The following is a 23,409-nucleotide window of genomic DNA, read 5'->3' on the forward strand; positions in this document are numbered from 1 at the left end:
GGAGTGGAAAAGGCAAGAAAAATATTGTCTGCCCAATGAAAAGAAAAAACCACATTAATAATGAATCATCTCCTAGTATTGGAAATAGCATCTATTTCATTTGCACACTTTGCCTGAACACATATCTTTCCATCCTCATTAAACTTCTCAAAGAACCTCTGCTAGGGCAAAAAAAAATTTCTCAAAAGTTCAACAACATGTCTCAACATCCGTCAACATCTAGCTCAAAATCCTTTCATACTAGAACTTCCTCCATGGAATTTTTAGAAGAAGAGTTGACAGACGCAACCCCTCTGCGTATGATACCAGGTGACGTTCCAGGCTCCCCTTCCATGGCTAGAGCTAAACAAGGCAACACTCCTGAAGAATCGCCTGAGCAAGAGGACATGCACTCTACTGATCGCATCATAAGAAACCTAGTTACTAGGATACTGAATGAAGAGCATGGAGTTAAGGACATTTTTACCCCTCTGTCCAGAAGGGACCCCTCACCTGAGGTGGAAACCCAAGCTGAGAAAGATGATGACTCATCTAAAACAGAAAAGGAAGTAGCTGCTGAGGGACTATGTTCTCTTGGAAAAAACTTACCTAGTATGTCCCCTGATACTGCTCAGGACATTGAGGAAGAAGGGTCTGAGGAAGAAGATGACACGTTGGTCAATCTTGTGAAAACAAGTGTAGCTAATAGACTGAGAAAAGGAAGAGTATGGCTGAGATAAGGACAGGTAGGAAAGAGAAAAGGGTTGCTGGTATAGGTCCCTCCAAGACTTGGAGTAAAGTAGAGGTCAGGAAGATGAAGAAAAGTGAGAGGTCTGAATCTAATGAGGATGTCGAATATGATGTCTCAGACGTTCCCCCTGTTAAAAGGAAGCTTGTAAAGAAGTCTCCAAACAAAGTGGCTGCTGTTCATCTTGACAATATCTCATTTCACGTGGAAGGTGGTGCTGTCAAATGGAAGTTTGTGACTCAAAGAAGGGTAGCAGTTGAAAGAGAATTGGGAAAAGAGGCAAGTGAAGTAAAGGAAGTCATGGAGTTAATTAAGACAGTTGGTCTTGTGAAAACTGTGACTACTCTGCCTCAGTGCTATGAGGGGTTAGTCAAAGAATTCATTGTGAACATCCCTGAGGAGATATATGAAAGAAACAACAGGGAGGGTTGCAAAGTTTTTGTAAGGGGTAAGTATGTGAAACTTTCACCTACTATCATCAACAAGTTCCTAGGAAGAGGAACTAATGGAGGAGTAGATCTAGAGACCACAGACAATGAGGTCTGTAGAATTATTATAGCTGGCCAAGTTAAGGAATGGCCTAGTAGGAAACACCTATCAGCTAGTAAGCTCACTGTGAAGTATGCCATTCTGCATAAGATTGGTTCAGCAAATTGGGTACCTACTAATCACATATCTACCATCTCCATTGCTCTTGGGAGGATCATTCATGCCATTAGAACTAAGATAAACTACAATTTTGGAAAGTTTGTGTTTGACCAAACCATCAAACATGCCTCCACCAATGCTGTAAAGTTGCCCATTGCATTCCCTTCTATCATATGTGGCATCATCCTGAGTCAACAATGATGTTGTTATGACATCTGCCAGAAGGACCCCTCTATCAATTCACTATAAGCTTTTTGAGGGTAGTCATGTCAATGATGTTGTTATGACATCTGCCAGAAGGGAACCTGCATTTCAAGGGAGCCTAATTAATAAATTGAAAGATACCTGCAAGGAATTAGAGGAAGGTATGAAGGTGGACAAGGCAAGAAAAGAAGCTTTGGAAGCCCTTATCTATAGCCTTGAAAAGGAGGAGTTAGAAAAGGCTGGAAAGGATTCAGATGGAAAACCACAATCCAGTGGAAGCTCTGAGGGTTCTGAAGATGAAGATGAAGGTGAAGGAGATACTTCTTCTTCTGATTAATTGTCCCTGGCTGTATTGAAGACTTGGAGGGGTGCTGGAAGGTGTGGTGGAAGCTGGGCTGCTGTTTAGAAGGTTGTTGTCTTGTTTGTTTTTGTATTTTATGGCAGTCCTCTTGATGCCTGTTATGTAACAGTTAGGGCTCTTAATGAGTTCCTTGGATTTGTTCATTGTCTCAGCGTTTTTGCTGTCTATAAGATGGTTGTGTACTTCCTGAATATTATGTTTTAACATGCTTAATGTTATAACATCTGTTTAAACTTTCTCTGCTAGGCTAATAGACATTTATTTTGTCTGATTGGTCACCTTTGGTCAATTTTGACTAAAAAGGGGGAGAAGTGCTTGATATGGAAGTTGTATGTGGCTGATCAGAAGGAAAGCTATTATTGAAAGAGGTGCACAGGTGCTGTTGTTGTAACAGATGTCAGTATGACATTCTGGCTGGTACAGGTACTAGAGTTCAGTAGCTGTTTTTTGGTGAATGCACAGATTTAGGGGGAGAAGAAGTACCCTTGTGCACTGTGCATTTGTGTGTCTTACTAGTTGCATCATAACTAGTAATTCTGTTGATTGTTGCACAAATTTAGGGGGAGGAGAAGTACCCTTGTGCATATGTGTATTACTAGTAGCCATAGTTAGTAATTGTTTTTTGCTTCTGATGTTGATTAAACTACTGTTATGTGGTTTAACTGCTGATAGTTTGCCTTGTGAACAAAAAGGACAGATATATGTTTTAGCCAAAATTTGCCAAAGGGGGAGTTTGTTGATTCTAAGTGTTGGCAGCAATTTTGGTAAAACAAAGAGTGTTCACAAGATGTCATGTGTGATGTCTTAACATAAGATATCTTATGTACCTGCTGGAGTTAAAGAATATGTGCAAGCATGATTGTTTTAGAATGCCACTTACAATGCTAAGGCGTCTGATATTGGATGTACCTGCTGGAGCTTAATTGGAAGACATGTTCATGCATGATTATTTCAGATGACATACACAATGTCATGGTATCTGATATGGCTGTACCTGCTATAAAAGGAAATTGGATTATGCAGGATTTTTCCAGATGTCAGACCCGATGTCATGATATCCTGTACACAGAACATTCAGTATGAATGTCTGGTGTTTTGTGATTGCACAATTAATGGCAATCATTGGTTGATTGAAGATATGGCTAGCTGGCGCATTCTTTCAGGGATTTCAACCAGATTTGTTTATTTTCCAAGGAGATCTTTACAGCTGATATGAAAAGATTTGTTTGGAAAATATATTTAGGGTTTTCAAGCTGTCCAATGTTTCTATAAAAAGGGACTCAGAAAACCTGTTTGAACACACAACCAAGACTGAGCTAAATTTAGAGAGAGAGCTAGGGTTTGTGTCTGTAGGTCATTCAAGTCATCCATTGATGATTGAATTGGACTGATTTGTCTTCTTGATCAAAGCTTTGAAGCAAGATCAAGAGTGTGTCTTCTTGATTGAAACTGTGAAGTAAAATCAAGAGTTTGTAATTGAAAAGTATTTTCTTTTCACAAGGGATTGTTGTTTAAAATCACGGATGTGTGATTGTAAGGGAAGTGAGTGGGTTCTCATATCTAAGAGTTCTTAGGTAGAAATTGCACGGGTAGAGATTAGGTGAGAAAGACTATAACTTGGTGAAGTGTACAGATAGTCTTTGAAATAATTCTATTATAGTGAATTTCCTTCCTGGCTTGGTAGCCCCCAGACGTAGGTGAGTTGCACCGAACTGGGTTAACAATTGCTTGTGTTATTCGCTTTACCATTCTGTTTATTTTATCCATTGTGTATTAGCAGATATCAGTGTCGTGATATTACCCTCGACATCTTATATCTGATACCAGAATTTCACATACAATTATGAGGTTGGGGGTAACACGGTACATTCACTCTGAAGTGTAAAAAGGTAGGTACTCAACTCTGAGGCCGAAAAAAAGGTGATCGTCAACCCTAAGGTTGGGAAAAAGTAGGTCCTAAGCTCTGAGGCTTGGAAGAGATACACCGACTCCGAAGTTAGAAAAATGTAACTACTCAACTCTGAGGCCGGGAGTGAAAAATGGTAAACATCAACTTCGAGGTTGGAAACAAGCAGATACTCAACTCTGAGATTGGGAGAATAAACGGTAAACAACGACTCTAACAACAACTCTGAGGTTGGAAAAGGAACAACAACTCTGAGGTCGGGATAAGGAAAGACAACATACAACTCTGAGGTTGAGGTGATACGATAAGCAATGACAATTCTAAGGTTGAAAAGGGCGACAACACTGAGGTTGGAAAGGGCGATAACACTGAGGTTGAAAAGGGGGCTACAACACTGCGGTTGGAAAAAGGGCGGCAACACTGCGGTTGGAAAATGGGCGACAACACTGTGGTTGGCAACACTGCGGTTGAAAAAAGGGGCGACAACACTGTGGTTGGAAAAAGGGGACGACAACACTGCGGTTGGCAACACTGCGGTTGGAAAAAGGGACGACAACACTGTAGTTGGAAAAAGGAAACATACAACTCTGAGGTTGGAAAGGGGAAACACACAACTCTGAGGTCGATATGAAAGGGATAGACGACAACTCTGGGGTTGGGAACAAGGGAAATAGACAACAACTCTGAGGTTGGAAAGAAGGAAGAAGTAACAACTCTGAGGTTGGAGTGGGAACTGACATCAACTCTGAGGTTGGGTATAGGATAGTCTCTCAACTCTGGGGTTAGAGGTAATGGAATCTAAAACTGAGTGAAGGGTGATTATCTACAACTCTGCGGTTGGGGAAGAGATATCAACACCTAACGGATATCGAAAAAAGTGATAGACACTGACGAGCGAAGGGAAATCAACACCGATAGGTATTGAAAAAAGTGATAGACACTGACGATTACTGCTTGATTGGTGTTCCAAATTTGAGAGGTGGGGTTTTGCCAATGAGAATTGGACTTTGCAAGATGTTTGCCAAACAAGGTCTGGGCTTTGGCAGGCCATGTCAATTGGGCACTTTGCTGTAGATACGAAAACCTCAGGGGGTCCCACAGGCCCAATGGCGGGGATGAAGTTTTCGAAACATGGCTACCCTTCCCAGGACTCACCAAACCTACATTGGGTATTTTGAAACAAATCAAAAGGCAATGTCTTGACAGAGACAACCCTTCTCGTGCAAAAGGCGACGAGGGGGAGACGTGATTTCGTGCACCAAGCAACGAAATAAACTCACGAAAGGAGAGTTATCTCAATGAAATCATCTCCCTGAAGGAGGCAACAGGTTTACGGCAGGTAAGCGAAAAAGGAATGACTTTGAACAATCCTGTCGGGGTTGCTGACTAGGAGCTTTACAAAGGTCAAAAAGGTCATTTATTTGCTATTGTGTAATGCCAATGGGGTGGATTATGGAAAGATGCCAACAAAAATGGGCCATTGAATAGTGCCAAGAGAGCTTTGGGCTTGATTCTTCCTTGTTAGAGAGAATTGTGCTGGATGATATGTATGAATGTGATGATATGAATTATTCATGACAGGTTGATACAATGATGTGAGGATCTACGGATGCCTCGATCTTGGGTACAATGCAATGAATGATGAGGAAGTTTTTTGCTTGGATTGCAAGGCTTTTGATTTATGGAGGGTGGGTTGCATCTTACATGACTTCCCGCCATCTGACTTCTTGATATTGCTGGAGGATGAATCTGACGCAGACCTTTGGATGCCCTAGGCTGAATCTGAAATGCTTCCACAGGTAGGAAGAGAACCTTCTTCTCTTTGGATCGTCTTGCCCCAAGTTGTTGGGTATCTGCAAGGATTGCCCTAATCGCAGTTTAAAAAGCAACTTCATCGTGGATTGTCACCATCGGATCTGCCCTAGTGTCTGGGAACCGTATTCCTCTGATTAACCATTTCAGGGAGATTGACTTCTTGTGCTATCGGGGTGGCCTAGCCTATTACGAGCCTTGAAGTAACTTTGCCTCTGGTTGGCTGATCTTTGAGGAAATGCCCCTGATTCACTGATCTTCAGAGAGATTGATCGAATCTCGACTTGACTACTTCAAGTTAACTGAATCTTGTAGAGATTTCTCGACATGACTGCCTCTGATCGACGAGATTTCAAAATGGTTTGTCTTTCTGCTCGACAGAGTCTTCAGACATTCTGACTGATGTGATCAAGAGAAGTGGCTTGCCCCTACTCAACGGAGGTCTCAGGCGTTCTACACTTTTGAGATCATTAAGTTCCTCAATTCAAGCTCATTATGGCGAATCTCTTGATGCCAGATGCTTACTCATGAGTAAGACAAGTTCATTTTTGAAATGATAATGCAATGTCATCTTTATGCAATTTTGAAATCCAAACATGCTCACTGAAATTCTGACATTTAATGAATGCATCATTGATAACGAATGTCACATATCAATATCAACACGTATGAGTAAATTGATGAGGAGTTAGTTTTAACACGATCGTTCTGACTATAGTATGCCTTCGAAATAAACCTTTGCTTCAATTAGGTCTTTTGAGGGTTGTAATGTGGTCTGGTTCATGGTTTTAGAAAGAAAGGATATAAGGCTCGAACCACTCCTAACCCACCCGCTCTTCATGATGTTCTCCAGTCCTACGTTCAACTAGTTTGAAACAAACGCTCTTCGTCCAAAAGGGATTTAGGAGTGAAAGTTAATGAACCCCAGAGGTTCTTGGTGTGGCGGTCATGCACCTTCTGTTTGGTTTGTGGCCACACAAATTTGTTCTTGCTGAGGATTTTCTTTTGATTCCTCTTTTGCAGATTCATTTTTTTTGTTTCCTTATTTTTGCTGGATTGGTTCAGATTTACAATCCACATGGATGCCCTAATTTTCGCCTAAGTCACTCATTTTCGAGTTTTTTTGACTTAGCGGGCTTTCTTTCTTTTTTGTTTTTGTTTTCCTTCTTTGTTTCTTTTTGCTGAAACAAATCGTGTGACATATGTCCATTGATTTGAATGGGTTGTGACCACCTCGTACCTCTGTGGGTGAGGGACAACCATTTGGAATTTGGTGTTTTTTTACCTCTTGTGAGGGATAAGATATGGTTGATCCTCTGATAGGACACTCCTCTTTTGAAATTTGAACGCTTGGTCAAACTGACTGACGACTACCCTGCCCCAGTTTAAGATTAAGGGTTTTATATTTAAGAAAGAAACTCCTACTCCTTGGCTCGAAAGGGTTGACTAGGGATTATCTTCCTTATATCTCCGGTGTTTGGGATTTGAAACAATGCCTTACATCATCAGCAAGGTTTTATTCAAAAGCGTACGAGCAGTGAAATCGTTTCGTGTTTTTAATTACATCATCCTCCTCCCAAAAAACCAACATTTGAATATTGATAAAATAAAGTATGAGTGGACACGAATGGGTTTATTCAAAACATGCATATTCATTCCAATGTCATTATTATTCAAAAACAAACGAGTTTATTACAAATGAATGTTACAAATGACAATCAAGAAAATCACACATGAATGATTGAACCAAAGATTGCTGGACTGATCCGCTTTATTCTCCCACTGCTTGGGGTCTTGGTTCTGGAGGAGCTGACGAGACAATTCCATAGATACAGATCTTTCAGATCCACTGCTGTTCTGACAATGGCGTTGCAGATGTACTTGCCTGCACGGGGTTGTTAGGAACAACTGGCTTGAACGATATTGCTTTTGAGTCAATCAAGTCTTGTACTTTGTGCTTGAAGATATTGCAATTCTCGATCGAGTTCCCCCGCGTCCCTGAGTGATACTCACAGCTGACATTCATGTCATACCCAGGAGGAAGAGGTACTGGTGGAGCCTTAGCTTCTCTCAGCTGGACCTGCGAATCTTTGAGCAAGTAAGCTACCAGAAGTCCATACGGCATGGGAATTGGATCAAACCTTCTAGGAGGCCTCCTTGGTCCTTGTCTACCCTGCTGATAGTAGTTTGGTTGTTGCGGGGCAACAGGTTGCTAAGGAGCATAGGGTTGCTGATATTGCATCGCTGGAGGACCAGTTGGAATGACATATGCTGGCTGCGGATACGGGTTAGGTGTTACTACTGCCATTGGATAGTATGGCATTTGGTAACCTCCATCTCCCCCTTGAGCGATAACATTGGTCTCTCCTTCCTTCTTCTTTGAGAATCCGAAATGAGGCTTCTTTGCTCCATTAGCCGCAGTTGTTGTGTCTTGTATCTTGCCGATCTTCAAGCCATTCTCAATTCGCTCGCCAACAATGACCAAGTCTGAGAATCCTGAGGTGGTACTCCAAATAATTTTTTCAAAATACGGCCCTTGAAGGGTATCCACAGACATGTTTATCAGCTCTCTTTCAAGAAAAAGAGGTTGAACCCTGGCAGCCAAGTCTCTCCATCGTTGAGCATACCCTTTGAACGATTCATCCGGCTCCTGAGAAAGGCTTTAGAGTTGAGTCCGATTGGGAGCCATGTCTGAGTTATATTGATAATGCTTCAAGAAGGCTTCAGCAAGTTCCTTCCAAGTTCGTATATGCGTGCGCTCGAGCTGCATATACCATTCCAGAGAAGCTCCACTAAGACTGTCCTAGAAAAAGTGCATTAAGAGTTTCTCGTCACTAGAATGAGCGGCCATCTTTCTGCAGAAAGCTCGGATGTGGGTCTTTGGACAAGTGACCCCTTGATACTTTTCAAAGCCCGGGACTTTGAACTTAGGGGGAATTTTCACGTCTGGCACTAGGCACATGTCAGCAGCATCCAACCCAAAGATATCAGGACCTTGCATCGCCTTGAATCTCTCCTTCATCATTTGAAATCTCCTTTCGATGTCAGCAGGAGAAGGACCAAAAGCTTCATAAACTGAGTCAGCCGTTGTAGTGAAGAAAGCATCATGTTGTTCGTCAATCTCAGGTTGAAATCTCCCATTGGTGGGGATATTGAACGTCTGATTAGCATTCTGGTATACTGGACCTCTATCGGGAGGTGGCTGAGCTACAACAGGCGTACCAGCTCTTCCTGGTGGATTCACCGATATAGTCACAACAACAGGGTTGGCAGTAGAGGTTCTCAGATTAGCCTGACACATTTCCTCTTGTCCCTTAGCCAGAGCTTGTAGGGCTTCAACGAGTTGACCCATCCAAGCCTTCACAGTGGTCATATCCTCCCTCATAGCAGCTTGATTCTGCTCCAACTGATCCATGAGCAATTTCTGATTATTGCGCGTGTAGTATGAATGTCGGGAAGTCAACTTGACTGTGGATAATTCTGGATAGAAGGGCCAAATGGTAAGTTTTCTGGCTTTTGTTTGATGACATGCGGAATGATGCATGAATATTGTATTTGAATATTTTTATGATGCATGAATGCATGAGTGAGTGAGTGAATGAATGATACACAAGCATGGTTCTCACGAGTCGAACACACAAGTTGGCATGGTATCACGGGTTCGAGATACAGATGGAGGATAACTCGGATTGCTTACTCACAATGGGGATTTCACCGGTCGTAGTCTAGTGGTTAGATAGGGACCCCAGAGTCATCGATTCATTTGGCTGTTTGCCGCTTACGGAAAAAGCTTGTCAGTCGTCAACTCCCTCAAATGAGCCTCTTCTGGGTGAGATCTTCGTACCGACCCACACGAGAAAAGCTTATCGGCCCCCGCACTACGTTACCATCGACATCTGGTTCTAGACAAGGGTCTCAAAGTCATGAACCTCCTTGACTGTTTGCCTCTTACGGCAAAAGCTTGCCGGTCGTCAACTCCATCAAGAAGATCTACTTTGAGTGAGATCTTCGTACCGACCCACACGAGAAAAGCTTCTCGGGGACCCATACTACGCGACCATCAATCTTAATGGGCCATAGGTTTAATGTTCTACAAAGGTCCTTAGAGTCATGGATCCTAATGAAGACATTGATCGCTTACGCCAAAAGCTTGACGGTCGTCAACGTCTCCAAAAGAATCTACTCTAAGCGAGGTTCTCGTATCGACCCTTATGAGAAAAGCTTCTCGGTGGCCCATACTACTCAACCTCTGCTATCTCAAGTTTACACTCTAGACTCGGGTAGAGAGTCTTTCCCACAAGGTTACTTGCAATCGGAGTACCATCCATCGATATCTAGAACCAAGAAACTATGTAGTAGATATCCAAAGAAATTTAAAACAAAAGGCAATAAATAAGGTAAGCAATATCAAAAGGATAAGCACACACGCCAGGAAGCAACCTAGATTAGGCTTGACTTGCTTAGGGAGGTGTCCCCAGCAGAGTCGCCAGCTGTCGCTACGCGAAAAATTCAAAGTCGCCATCGGTTTTTATTTATTCCAAAGGAATGGGAAAATATCGAGAAAACCCTAAAGTATGGTCATCGCAACCATGAACAACTTCGGAAGTCGGTTATGCAAGGGAAATGTATTAGCACCCCTTTCATCCATGGTACTCCATGGGAACCATCTAGGATGTTTGCACTTATGTGTATATTGTCTATCGAATGTTTGCTTGCCAAAGGTTTGCGGAGTGGAGGTAGATTTTAAATTAGTGTGCTCGCCAAGGAATGGATCCTCGTGCCTATGTATGCCCACTTGTTGAAGTGAGAAATCAGAGCCTTCGTAGTTCGTGGTTTTGAAATTCTTTATGTTTGTTTTGTTAATTTTATTACCTTGAAGAAGGGTTTTCGATGGTGTCGCCCTAAGGCTCAAACAAAAGGTTTGAATGTGTTGAATTATTTTTAAGTTTTGAGAAAGTGTTATTGATTTCAGATTGCACTAAAGACTATGGATAAAGGTGAATACCTCAAACGATCAAGTCAAACGTCTTCTGTTCGAAGTATTCAGAATGAGTGTAGGAAAACTCCAGTCTCATCCCTTCTTTATCGCTTAAGGCTCGTGACGTACGATCCTAATCGCCATTTATTGTGTTTTTTGAATTTGATTTGGAAAATGACCGCTTGACGTTGGATCAAGGGTTTGCTTATTGTTTTTGATTTAAGAAAATGACCACTTGACGTTGGATCAAGGGTTTGATTATTGGTTGCGAAATGGTGAACGTTCCTAATGCCTAAGGAGTAGCTAACAAGCAATAAAAGAAAGCAAGTAAATGTGTACATCAAAAAGGGGAGGGGGTACATGTAAAGTACAAGGGAGTGCAGGAAATAAAAGGTCTCATTGTCAGGTAGCCCAAGAGAAAGCCATTTGCGTGCAATTTGTGTTCCAAATTGGAAAGCAAGTAAAAGATTACAATTAAAAGATTACAAATTCTTCTCGATTCTTGCACGCTTCTTCCATGTTAGGTCACATTTGTCCAAGGTGTTTTTGCAAAGGGTCCTAATGAGTCTCTAAGTCCATTGTCCAATGTCCATTACATATTTGAGAATTATCTTCTTTATTTTTAAAGTCTTAACCATTTTTATGTTCATTTTAAGATGAAGTGAATGATGCACAATATGATAAAAAGCAAAATAAAAATAAAAGTGCATAAGGTAAATGACAAAAAAATAAATGTTAGAAGCGGAATTTAAAATGCGGAAATTAAGATGTGGAAATTAAAGGTTAGATGTTAATGTGAAAATTAAAGGTTAGAAGCAAAAATTAAAGAATTAGAAGTTAGGTGTTAGAAATTAGATCAAAGTTAATCAAAATTGCAAGAGAAAATAAAGGAATTAAAATCAAGATAAAACGAAATCAAACAATTATAAAAAATGTGAATTCAAACCAATTCTAAAGTAAAACAACTATTAAAATCAAATTAAAATTATAATATAGAAAGAAATATTAAATTAATTATACACTTAAACAATTCAATACTAATCAGGATTCTAATCATATACCATTAACCTAACCAACTCCTAATATAAACTAGTTCTAATGATCACTAAGAGAAGACTCAAACAATCAGAATGGGCCTTGAATCTACCTTCAAGCCCAGACAGGGGAGGTGTACGGATAGAGAAGGAGATGCAAGCAGTGTAGGCCAGAAATGCATTGGGCCTAAATGTGATGAATAAGCCCAAAGTAAATATTCCAAGATGGAATGTGACTCGTCTTCCTCACACTCAACTCCAAAAATGCGTGGAAGCGGAGCCACACCAATTCGTCACCGGCGACGACGATGCGAGATCGTCGCTCCCACTCTCACACCTCCTGCGTTCTATACCTAGGTCCAACACGCGATTCACCATCAAAATTACCAGAATCCTACGCTATGACTTCGCGAATGAAATACTTAGGCGGAGGAATCAGAATCCATAGGATTGGGGATTTGATTCCCCGAGTGCTAAACTCTATACTAGCGATGAAAACTCAAAGCACCGTGAGGCAGAAATTGAACCTACCTCTCGAAGACCAACGCAATGACCGCGGAGAAAGTCCAATCAGGTGAGCATTGGTTATCCTAAGTTGCTTCTTGCAAGAATTTCCTGCTTCTCTTCTCTTCTCCTTCGTCTAAGAATCGTTCCTGCTAAACTCTTGCAGATCGTGGTGCTTAGGTATCTCGATTTGCAATCAAGGAAGACGCGGTTTGAATAAATGATGCACGAAGATCCACCAAAGCAAGGGACACCGTGGAATGATGATGAAATCAAGGTCCGGACTGAAACAACCAATGAATTCTCCGGCAAAGACGATCGGCGCAACAACGACCTTAATGGAAGTTCGTCTCACGTATGCTTTGGTATCTTCCCTCCTTCTTCGCCTTATTTTTATTCTTCTATCTGTTTTCTGTTTTCTGTTAGGGAGAGGTTGCAGTTTCGACGGCTCTGCGAGCTGCGAACAGTTGCGATACGGATCAGCGCTTGTTGTGTTTATGTATACTGTACCAAGAGAGATTGATGAAGAGTGAACGAGTGAGGAAGCGATCCTGTGAATCTTCCGTGGAGATTGAAACTGCAGGTTCAAGAAGATGAGAGTGAAGTTGAGAGTTACGCGAAAAATCAAGTTTGTTACGTGGAGGCGTGAGGCTCGAAAGTTGTTGCAGGTTCAGTAGGAATCGTAGGGTGATGGTTGGAATGTGTATTGGAGATTGAAGGTGGATTCTAGATGTTGAAGATTGGAGTTTGTTAGAGTTTGGAGGGAAGGAAGAAGAAGAATCTGGAAGGAAATTTGAGAGAGGGAAGAAGAAGAATTTATAGAGTTATGAGAGGGAGGTTAGAAGTTTGAAAAAATTATGTTATTTTCATTTTCATTTTTTATGTAGAAATCTCTCTTTGGAAGCGTATAGCTTTGGCTGGCGTGTGTTTAGCATTGGCTTGCAGTCGGTGTTGTTGAAGCGTTATGTTGCAATTAACAGCCACTGTTGTAGTTAGTTGCGCTTGCCTTCTTGGAAGTGGCTTTGGATTTGGATTTTTCATGTTGACATTGTTTATCATTTTGCATCATGGCCCACACTTTTCCACACCCACCTTTTGTGCCGCTACTGCACCTGCAAGTAGCTTCTTCAATTTCCTTTCATTGACTTATAGATTTGGATAAGTGGATATGTATTGGATTAATGAAAGTAGATATGGTTTTAATGAAAATGGATAATGGTTTTGGGTGAATTGGATTCAATTGGGTTTATGGAATGGACAATGATTTGGGTAAATTGAATTTGGGGTTAAAATGAATTGGATAATGAAAGTGGTTAAATGGATAAAAAAATGGATTTTTGTTGGATATTTGGAATTGGTTAATGGTAAATGAAAAAGGATTTAGAAAAATGGTTTAATGGATTAAATGAATGGATTTTCTAAATGGATATATAAAAGAAATTGGATTTGGATGAATGGTTAATGGGCTTAGAATTTGTAAATTGGATAACACCAAAAAACATGAGTGGTTCAATGGGCTTAAAGAAAAAACAATGGAATGGGCTCAATGCAAAAATGATCAAACTTCTAAAATCAATTCGATTTTTCAATAATCAACTCGGATCGTCCAACTCAACTTGAATTCCCAAAATTAATTCGAAAAGAATGGAATGGTTTCTAAAACCAAGTTATTTTCAAAGATCAAATCTAACTTCAAAATCAATTCAAACTTCAAAAGTTAATTTGAAATTGAAATCAACACGAAGTTATAAATAATCAGAACCATTATTAACACGATGCCAAGAGGATGCCTGCATATGGCGAACCATGCTTATTCAATGAAATGACTGGATGAGGATGATATGCAACTATTTGGGATTAGTGACCTATAAGATCATGTGACGGATGGGGCGAATTCCAGGGTATGACACCCACTAACATTTATTTTCATTTTTTTATACCATAAGTTAACCCTTATTACCTGGTTAATATTACACTTTGATCCTATAACTTGCTAACTTAACCTAACTTCACTAACTTTAATTACTACTAACCTTTTGTTATTATTATCATTGTTATTATTCAGCATTATTTACTTTTATGTCCTTTACATTTAAGTATTCATCATCATCATATCCATTGTATAAACTTCATCATGCATGTTTATTATTTGTCTTTATCTTTTTGTTATCATTAAAAACAACATAAACATGATAAAATCATGAGACTAAAAACAATCCACTTACACTTAATCCACTTGGACTTAGAGGATATCATCCTAGGACATTTGCTTGGAGGCCTTTTTCATTACTCTTTTGTGATACTTTATTTCAAACTTCGGGTTTTATTTATACTTACATACTTGTTGTAAGAGTGGCATCATGGCACCCTCTTAGGAGGACATGTTTGTAAGACCATTATCCTTTGTTTAGCTTAGGTCACTTTTGCACACACAAGGCTTTCTCTTTGGCTACCTTACAATGGGACCCTTTACTTTCTTGTTGGTTACTTTACATTCATGTTGCATTATCCAAATTTCTTAATCAAATAAACAAACCCTTGATTCAATGTCAGGTAGTTTTTTCTTAATTAAACTCAAAACACTTAATAACTACGATTTATATTGTGCACCACGAGCCTTAAGTGGTGGAGAATGAGTGAGAATGGAGCATTCCTACCCTCACTCTGATTATTTTGGAACCAAGACGCTTGACTTGTTGTCTAGAATATTCACCAACACCCTTAGACTTTAGTGCAATCTAATCGCAAACATTTTTTCATAAACCCTTGTTTAAGGTAAAATCAATAAAACCCATCAAACCTAATTTTTGTGCCTTAGGGCACCATCCTGAAAACCCTTTTCTCAAAGGTAAAATCAATCAACATACAAACATTTTCTACTCCGAACTACAGAGCTCTAATTCCTCATCCTCGATGAGTGATACATTGGCACAAGGGCCACAATCCTTGGTGAGCACAATAATAAAAACAAACCTCTCTCCTTCACACACATTCTTTTGAAAATAAAACAATAATGAGATGAATCCCCGCGTACGTAAACAACTCAAATGGTTGCATAAAGTACCATGGACGTGAGGGGTGCTAATTACTTCCCCTTGCCTAATTGAACTCCGAACCCAAATCTCGGTTACGAGACCAATTCTTTATCCCTTTCTAAGCGTTTCTTGTGTACGTACCTTTTTTAGGGTTTTATCGACAATTTACCCTCGCCTCTCCAATAGAGGCACACAAATAAAATTCGGTGGAGACTCTTCTGATTTTTGCCTTCCCTTTAGGCAGTTCATTTCAAAATCCTGGTTCCTCGCTATCGCGTTAAACCCCGGTAGCGACAGCTGACGACTCTGTTGGGGATAAGTTTTCCCTAAGAGAGTCTAGCCTAGTTTGGGTTGTTTTCCTTTTACGTACGTGGAGGTTTATCCGTCATTTATTTTTTCTGTATATATTGCTTTTATTGCTAACCTGTATATATTTTCTTTGTTTATCTGTTGGTTCGTAACCTTGGTTCTGTGACGAAGAAAATTTGGAGGCAATAATGATTGCAAAAAAAACCTTGAGTGAAAGACTCTCCACCTGAGTATGAAAGCTTGCTTGAGATAGGATAGGTTGAGTAGTATTGGTCCCCAATGTGCCTTCCTCGTAAGGGTCGTACGAGAACCTCACATAGTGGCAGACTCTCTTGAGGGGATTGATGATCTTCATGCTTTCGGCGTAAGCATCCTTTCCTTTATTAGAGTCAGTGACCCTAAGACCCCCTTTTAAAACATTTAACCATGGTCATCCTAGACCGATGGTCGCGTAGTATAAGTCCCCGAGGTGCCTTCCTCGTAGGGGTCGATATGAAGATCTCACTTAGAGTAAATGACCTTGATGGAGCAGTTGTCTGGCAAGTAAATTGACATAAGCGACTGACACTCAAGGAAGTCTATGACTCTAGGGGTAGTGTCTTACACACAACTTCTCAAAATCCCTAGGTCATGCAAAGCGAGAACCTTGGTTTACAAAGCAGTCATTATTAAACCTCATGTTTTGTCACGATGGACCGAAACTTTGAACTCATGCCTAAGTTCCATGGAAACTAATAAATAAGAACTAATCATTCATTCATATATATTCATTCATCATCACACTAATAAGCAAAGATCTTAAGACTTTTTTTGTTCAAACGCAAAATTACAAGACTTTTTACCGACCCAACCATGGATTCCTCAACAAGGAAAAGCACTTCTACCTTCAGATTCAAGAGTCCTGACATCAACTCATTGAAGGTCCTTTTCTCAAAAGTAACAACCCTCAAGGACAACAAGTTCAGAGCCAATTTTGGTAACATCGTAGACTTCTAGCCGAGAAAGTTGACTATGGTGTTATCACTACAATGGCCCAATACTATGACGTCCCCCTGAGATGCTTCACCTTCCCCGATTTCCAAATCTCTCCAACCTTGGAAGACCTTGAGAGACTCCTTAACCGATCAATAAAATAATACAACCCCTTTTCCAAATTGGAAGAAGGTTTCTGCTTGACCGACCTCTCAATTGTTTTGGGTATCAACGCCAACAAGCTAGTGGCCAATTGGGGCACTAAAGGTTCTGTCAAGGGTTTGACTCAGAAATTCCTCGAAGCCCATGCTTGGGAGATGTTAAAGGAAGAAAGGCATGACTTCTGTAGTGCAACCTTAGCACTTATGATTCATGGAATTGTTCTATTCCCAAGTGTATACAAGTTTGTGGATCACTTGGCAGTTGAAGTCTTTCTAACAAAGAATCCGATGTCATTTTTGCTTGCCGACTTCTATTATACCTTTCATATAAGGCATTAGAAGAACAGAGGTACCTTCCTCTGTTGTGCTCCCCTGTTGCACCTATGGATGAGGGCTAGCATGCCTCAACGTGGACCTTTTGCTCAAAGCAATTTAACATGGCCTCAAAAGTTCGCATCTCTCTCCGCCAGTTCAATCATGTGGTACAAGAGAGAATGGGATACAAAAGAAGTCATTGCAAGATGTGGAGGGTTCCCAAACATACCCTTAATAGAAACACAAGGTTGTATCAACTACAACCCCGCTTTACTCAAAAGACAATTGGGGTACGCCATGTTGAGTCCTCCCGAGGAAAGAGACGTCATTCCTTTCGTTGTCAATACCATAGACCTGCTTGATTCAAACATGAAGAGAGTGCGAAGAGCTTGGACAAACATAGTCCGTATTGACCAAGAATGGGGTAAGAAGAACATCCTAGCCAAGGAACCCTACTTTATGTGGGTAAAAGAGAGGGATAAGATTGTTAAGATGACATTCATGTTTGACCCTTCTTTATTCCCATTGATGCCCGAGCCCGAGCCTATCCTGCAAGAGGACATGGATAAGCTTACCAAACAAATCAAAGAGCTTGAGTTGGAGAACACTCAATTACGAGTCCAAGTCAATTGTGCCAAGAAACATAACCACGTCTTGGAAGACAAAGGTAAGAAAGTCTGTGAGATGTTCGAGGATAGCAAGAAGAGACTCCGAGTAGCCGAAGGTCAAAGATTTTGGGTTGGTAGAGTTCTACAAGGAGCTAATTCTGAGCTAGACTTTCGCAACGACAAGTTGGATCAAGCGTACCGAACTATCAAGGACCTTGAGAATACCGTTGAGAGGTCTAATGCTATGAAGAAAGGAGAGATGGGGCTTACGAAGCCCAAATCCCCGAGCTTAGGACCACTCTAAAAGAGTGCAAGGACCTCTTGGCTAAGGAACAGCTAGAGAGAAAAATATTCATCAAAGCTTCTTACGTGAGCAGTTCAACCTTGAATGAGCTTGCGAGCAAATCAAAAATTTGAAGATCGGAGTCTACGATCAAGCATATGTGGAGTTGCAAAACAACTGTAGATATTGGGATTAGAAATGCCATGGAGCCAAAGCTACCATTGCTCAAAGGGATGAAATCATCCACAATCTCCAAACCCTTTACAACGAGTGGAAGGACAAATAAGCCAACATGGCGGTGCTGACTAACTAGGCCCTCCAAGACTTTCCCTACAAGTTGAAGGAGGTTGATCTGATCATGTGTCCAGATAATACCCCCTAGGAGGTTTACCATTTTGTCAAATTCTGCAAGAAAACGACGGCCGAACTCATCACTGACATTGAGGCTCTCCGAAAGTCTCAAGGGGTAACTTTTAGGGTTGATATCTAGTTAGTTTATTTGTCTCAACTACTTGTACTTTGCAACTTCCATGTAATTGTAACATGTTTGACTTCCCTTCAAAGGATGAATGAAGCTTCGTGATTCACTCTAATGTGTTTTCCTTTATCTTTAACTGAAAACGTAAATCGTTGAGTATTTTCTTGCAATAACTAAACGTGATTAATTAAAGAGCTTTGCATTAACCTAAAAACAAACATTTTCATGCATCATTTGTATTTTTAAAAAAAAACTCATTTATCTACCCTTTTCTTGATCAGAACAACACTCCAAAGCTGACTTTCTGGTACAATACACAAAGACACCAACAAGTCGTCATGGAGCAACTCCAGCAAAACCAAGTCGCATTCCAAGAAGAAGTATACCATGTGTGATCCCAGATGGGGAAACTAATGGAGACGATCCAAGTGATCGCTAGGGGCCAAGAGATTATGGCGAAGATGCAAGAAGACATGAAACAACATGCTAATGAAGTTGAGACTTCAATCCCTCCTCCCTAAGTTGACCCTAGTCCACATAGGTGCACTCGGAGGTGTCCCACTAGTCAATCTCCATCCTCTTGTCGTCGAGGTAGATGATCAACATGATGCTTTCTTCAGCTCTAGGGCTGCCTCCCGATATGATGCTTTTGATCCTGCGGCTAATGAAGTGGAGAAGAAAGTAAGGGCCATTGAGGAAAAGCTAAAAGCAATGGAGAGTACTGATGCATTAGGTCTTGATGCAGCTAAAATGTGCTTGGTGCCTGGAGTGGTTATCCCGGCCAAATTCAAAGTCCCCGACTTTGAGAAGTATAAGGGAACCAATGACCCTAGAACCCACATCAGAGCCTACTGTCGGAAAATGGTTGCATATTCCAATGATGATCAACTCTTGATGCACTTTTTCCAAGATTCACCAAGTGGGGCATCCCTATATTGGTACATGCAATTGGAAGGTACTCATATTCGTACTTGGAGAGAGATGGCTGAAGCTTTCCTCAGACATTATCAATACAACACTGATATGGTGCCAAACCGCAGGCATTTGCAGTATTTAACGCAAAAGTCTGAGGAAACCTTTAACGAGTACACTCAGAGATGGAGGGAGCTAGCAACCATAATATAACCGTCGTTGTTAGAACGAGAGTTGATAGACATGTTCATGGGAAACTTACAAGGCCCATACCTTGATAGAATGGTGGGAAGTACATCCTCCAGCTTTTCTGATTTGGTCTTGGCTGGTGAAAGGATCGAGAACATGATCAAAATGGGCATAGCAAAGAAACCTTTATCCCTTGGAAAGAAAAGAGAAGGCGAGACCAATGCAACAGTAGTCGTTCGAACAAGGACTCCAACATATCAAGTTCCATATCAAGAAGTGGTCATCGCTCAACCAATTCAACAACAACCTTTCACTATTCATGTTTAACCTCAACAGCAACAACAACAACGCTACCAACAACAACAACGTCAGCAACGTTATCAGCCATAGCAACAACAACCGTAACCACAGTATCAACAACAATGACAAAGAGTAAGAAGGCCTGAAAGAAGGTTTCACTCGGTTCTTATGTTGTACAACCATATTCTACCATACTTATTAAGAGAATCACTTATACAACTAAGGGAGTTAGGACCTCCACCAACGGTTCTTCCTCCCGGTTATGATGCAAATGCCCATTGCGAAATCCATTCCGAAGCTCCTGGACATTCCATCAAGAATTGCAAAGCTTTAAAGTACAAAGTCCAAGATTTAATTGATTCAAAGGCAATTACGTTCGCGCCCAACGACCCGAATGTAAACAACAATCCTATGCCTCCGCACAATAAAGCAAATGTTAATATGGTAGAATTGGACGATGGAAGAAAAGTGATAACCTCTGTCAGTGAATTAAAGACTCTGCTCATTGAAATCAAGAACGTACTAATAAAAAGTGATCTAAGAGGGGATGCTATTAGCACAAGAATAAATCGTAATAGTTTGTTTTTTTATTTTGTCCGACGTGTAATTTGATTTGAAGGGTAGACATGATTAAAAATTATTTATCCTTGTAAAATGATCAAAGTTTATATATATATATATATATATATATATATATATATATATATATATATATATATATATATATATATATATATATATATATATATATATATATATATATATATTGTAGTATGCATTAAAAAAATTATATTTTAAAATTTTCATAAAATTATTGTACAAGTAATTTTAGTTTTTAAAATAAAAAATTATGTTTATGCTATTAGCTTTTAGAATGTTATATATATATTATTAATATAGAAAGGAATAAAATTTGTGTAGAATAAATTTATAATGATTAAAAAGTGTGTATATTATAATTTATAGCTACAATTTAAGAATAATTGTTTAGAGATTTATTTAGCTAGTTATATAAATGTGTGAATAAGAAATAATGTATATTGATTGATAAAGGTTTAGAGAATTGAAGAAGAGGATAGAAAAAATAGTTCCATTGTCGGGAATCGAACCCGGGTCTCCTGGGTGAAAGCCAGATATCCTAACCGCTGGACGACAATGGAATTGTTGAATTGAGTTTTAGCAAGTAGGAATGGAAACAAAAGCTATACCGTGCGATGGCAGAAAAAAGACGGAAAAAGTGATGAGAAAATGCGGTGAGCGTGGATCGAACACGCGACCTTCAGATCTTCAGTCTGACGCTCTCCCAACTGAGCTATCCCCGCTGATGGATGGTTGTGCCGTCACACTTTAGTACTCTCTATATTTACACCACTGCTCTTGCCTTTCCATCAAATATACCACAACTGGAACTGTCTCTGTTTTTTTCTTTCAACAATAAACCCTATTTATTTTACTTCAATTCTAAACACTACTTTTTTTCATTTTATTAATATAATATTTATATTTTAACTATTTTCTACTACTTATAAATATCGTATTATAATTTACTTCAATTTTTATTTAAAACATATTGAGATAAAATAGTATTAGATAAATATATTTTTATTTTTCACTAGAATAATATTTTCTTCTTATTTATAACTTTGTTCAAACTTTTATTTACAAGACATCAACATGAAACACAAAACATCGTTGTCGGAGAAAAATGAAGATCGAGAAGAAACAATAATTGCAATGTTAATAAGGATCATTTTATCACACAATTTGAAAGTGTAAATTAAAGATGATAGTTATTGAAGAAAGTTACATAATAAAAGAAAAAATATGAGATTTATAAAAATATTGGTTTTTCATTCTTATAAAAAAAAGATACTGTTAATATTATATGGAAGTTACTTCCCACTCTAAAGGGGGAGTTACATTATATTTGTCATAAAATAGGATAACCGAAAATATCTATTAAGAATTAAAGAAAAAAATAAATAAAGAAAATAATAAAGGGTATAATTGGCAGAAAATATGCTATTATTGAAGGATAAATTTGGAACATAAAAAAGAGTCACCCTAAAATTGTCTATCCTCTTTATATATAGTAATAGATACATATCGATGTTTGTTTAAGTTTTATATGTTTCAGTTTTAGTGTAAATATATATATATATATATATATATATATATATATATATAATATATATATATATATATATATATATATATATATAGAGAGAGAGAGAGAGAGAGAGAGAGAGAGAGAGAGAGAGAGAGAGAGAGAGAGAGAGAGAGAGAGAGAGAGAGAGAGAGAGAGAGAGAGAGAGAGAGAGAGAGAGAGAGAGAGAGAGAGAGAGAGAGAGAGAGAGAGAGAGAGAGAGAGAGAGAGAGAGAGAGAGAGAGAGAGAGAGAGAGAGAGAGAGAGAGAGAGAGAGAGAGAGAGAGAGAGAGAGAGAGAGAGAGAGAGAGAGAGTTAATATTATTTTTTTATTTCAATTATGTAGTAATGCAGATTCATTGTGTATAACGCGTGCGTATTGTGTTTAGATTTTTATTTTTTTATTATTTTGAGTTGATGTAAAAAAATTATGACACTGCTGTAATAATAATAATGTGCTAGTTTGTTGCTTGGTTTATCATTGCGTTGCGATTTCAGAGCTTAAATTCAATTTAGCTTTCGAAAATATCTTTGGCGCATAGATTCAGTTGTTCGACTTATGGTGTGACTCATACATGAGTCCACTTTAAGTTATCTTGGAGCTAAATTTAGTCGTTTCTAATTTCGGTTTGATTCTAGTACCATGACTTACTCTCGGGCCTTCTTACAATGAGCTCTTGATTAATATCAAGTTAGTCTTCAAATTCTCACAAACTTAAACTATTTTCATATTATTTTCAAACTTACACAAATCAAACATCGATCAACATTGAGTGACTTTTCTTAAATCAATGCAATATTAATTTCTTATTCCTTAAATAACATGAAAGAAGAGGACCGTTGGAATCTAACATTCCGATGGGAAACCTCGAATGATCGGTCTTGAGCCACGCATTTTGAGTTAATCGTTCATTCTTTTCTTTTGTTCTGAAAACACTTAAAGCAACTTGGACAAATAAGGGTTGTTGGGAACAAGCATTATGACGTAACTCTTTGAACAGTTGATTCTTATCAATCGTATGTTATCCATCAAACAATTTTCTAAATTATCCTTGAATGAAAAAAGGACCGTTGAAATCTAGCATTCTGGTGGAACTCAGAATGATTGATCCCGAGGCTTAGATATCGTTCTCATCAAACATTCGTAATTCACCTATAAAAAAATCCAACCAATCAAACTCTCTTTTCTCGCCGTCGTGCGATCTTAAAAAAATTTCATAAACGAAAGACGTCTTGTCTTAAGATAATGAAAAACAATGCTTCATCAACAATCTTTGAGTTGAGATAAGTGACGTTTTCCCGTGAATATTGATATCTAGAAATCCATTCAATGTGATGCAAACACCCTTTCCTCGCCTATTTTGGATAAAATAATGTTTTCTGTCGATTAATACAAGATAGATTTTGCTAAAATTGACCAACAAAGAAAATATTTTCTACCTAGAACTATGTAAGCCTTGAATTATCTATTCCACCTGGAGATACGTAGGAGAAGGATTGTGAAATCTTGTCAGGCCTACTAAAAAT

At 39.2% G+C, this 23,409-nt stretch overlaps 1 protein-coding gene and 2 non-coding genes across 3 annotated transcripts; all 3 read right to left on the bottom strand.

The window, feature by feature from the left end:
* Positions 1-8,461: 8,461 nt before the first annotated feature.
* Positions 8,462-9,073, bottom strand: LOC127121723 (uncharacterized). Its single transcript, XM_051052169.1, has one exon. The coding sequence runs from the start codon at positions 9,071-9,073 to the stop codon at positions 8,462-8,464; it is 612 nt and encodes a 203-aa protein (XP_050908126.1).
* Positions 9,074-20,824: 11,751 nt separating this feature from the next.
* Positions 20,825-20,896, bottom strand: TRNAE-UUC (transfer RNA glutamic acid (anticodon UUC)). Its single transcript has one exon. It is a non-coding gene; the product is annotated as a tRNA-Glu (tRNA).
* An 89-nt stretch (positions 20,897-20,985) lies between these two features.
* On the bottom strand, positions 20,986-21,058 carry TRNAF-GAA (transfer RNA phenylalanine (anticodon GAA)). Its single transcript has one exon. It is a non-coding gene; the product is annotated as a tRNA-Phe (tRNA).
* Between the last annotated feature and the right edge of the window lie 2,351 nt (positions 21,059-23,409).

Source organism: Lathyrus oleraceus, chromosome 2 (assembly GCF_024323335.1).
Source record: "Lathyrus oleraceus cultivar Zhongwan6 chromosome 2, CAAS_Psat_ZW6_1.0, whole genome shotgun sequence".
Classification (NCBI taxonomy): domain Eukaryota; kingdom Viridiplantae; phylum Streptophyta; class Magnoliopsida; order Fabales; family Fabaceae; genus Lathyrus; species Lathyrus oleraceus.

Bases quoted from the DNA above. Each gene is read 5' to 3' on its own strand.
- LOC127121723 (XM_051052169.1), bottom strand. From the start codon at position 9,073: ATGGATCAGTTGGAGCAGAATCAAGCTGCTATGAGGGAGGATATGACC.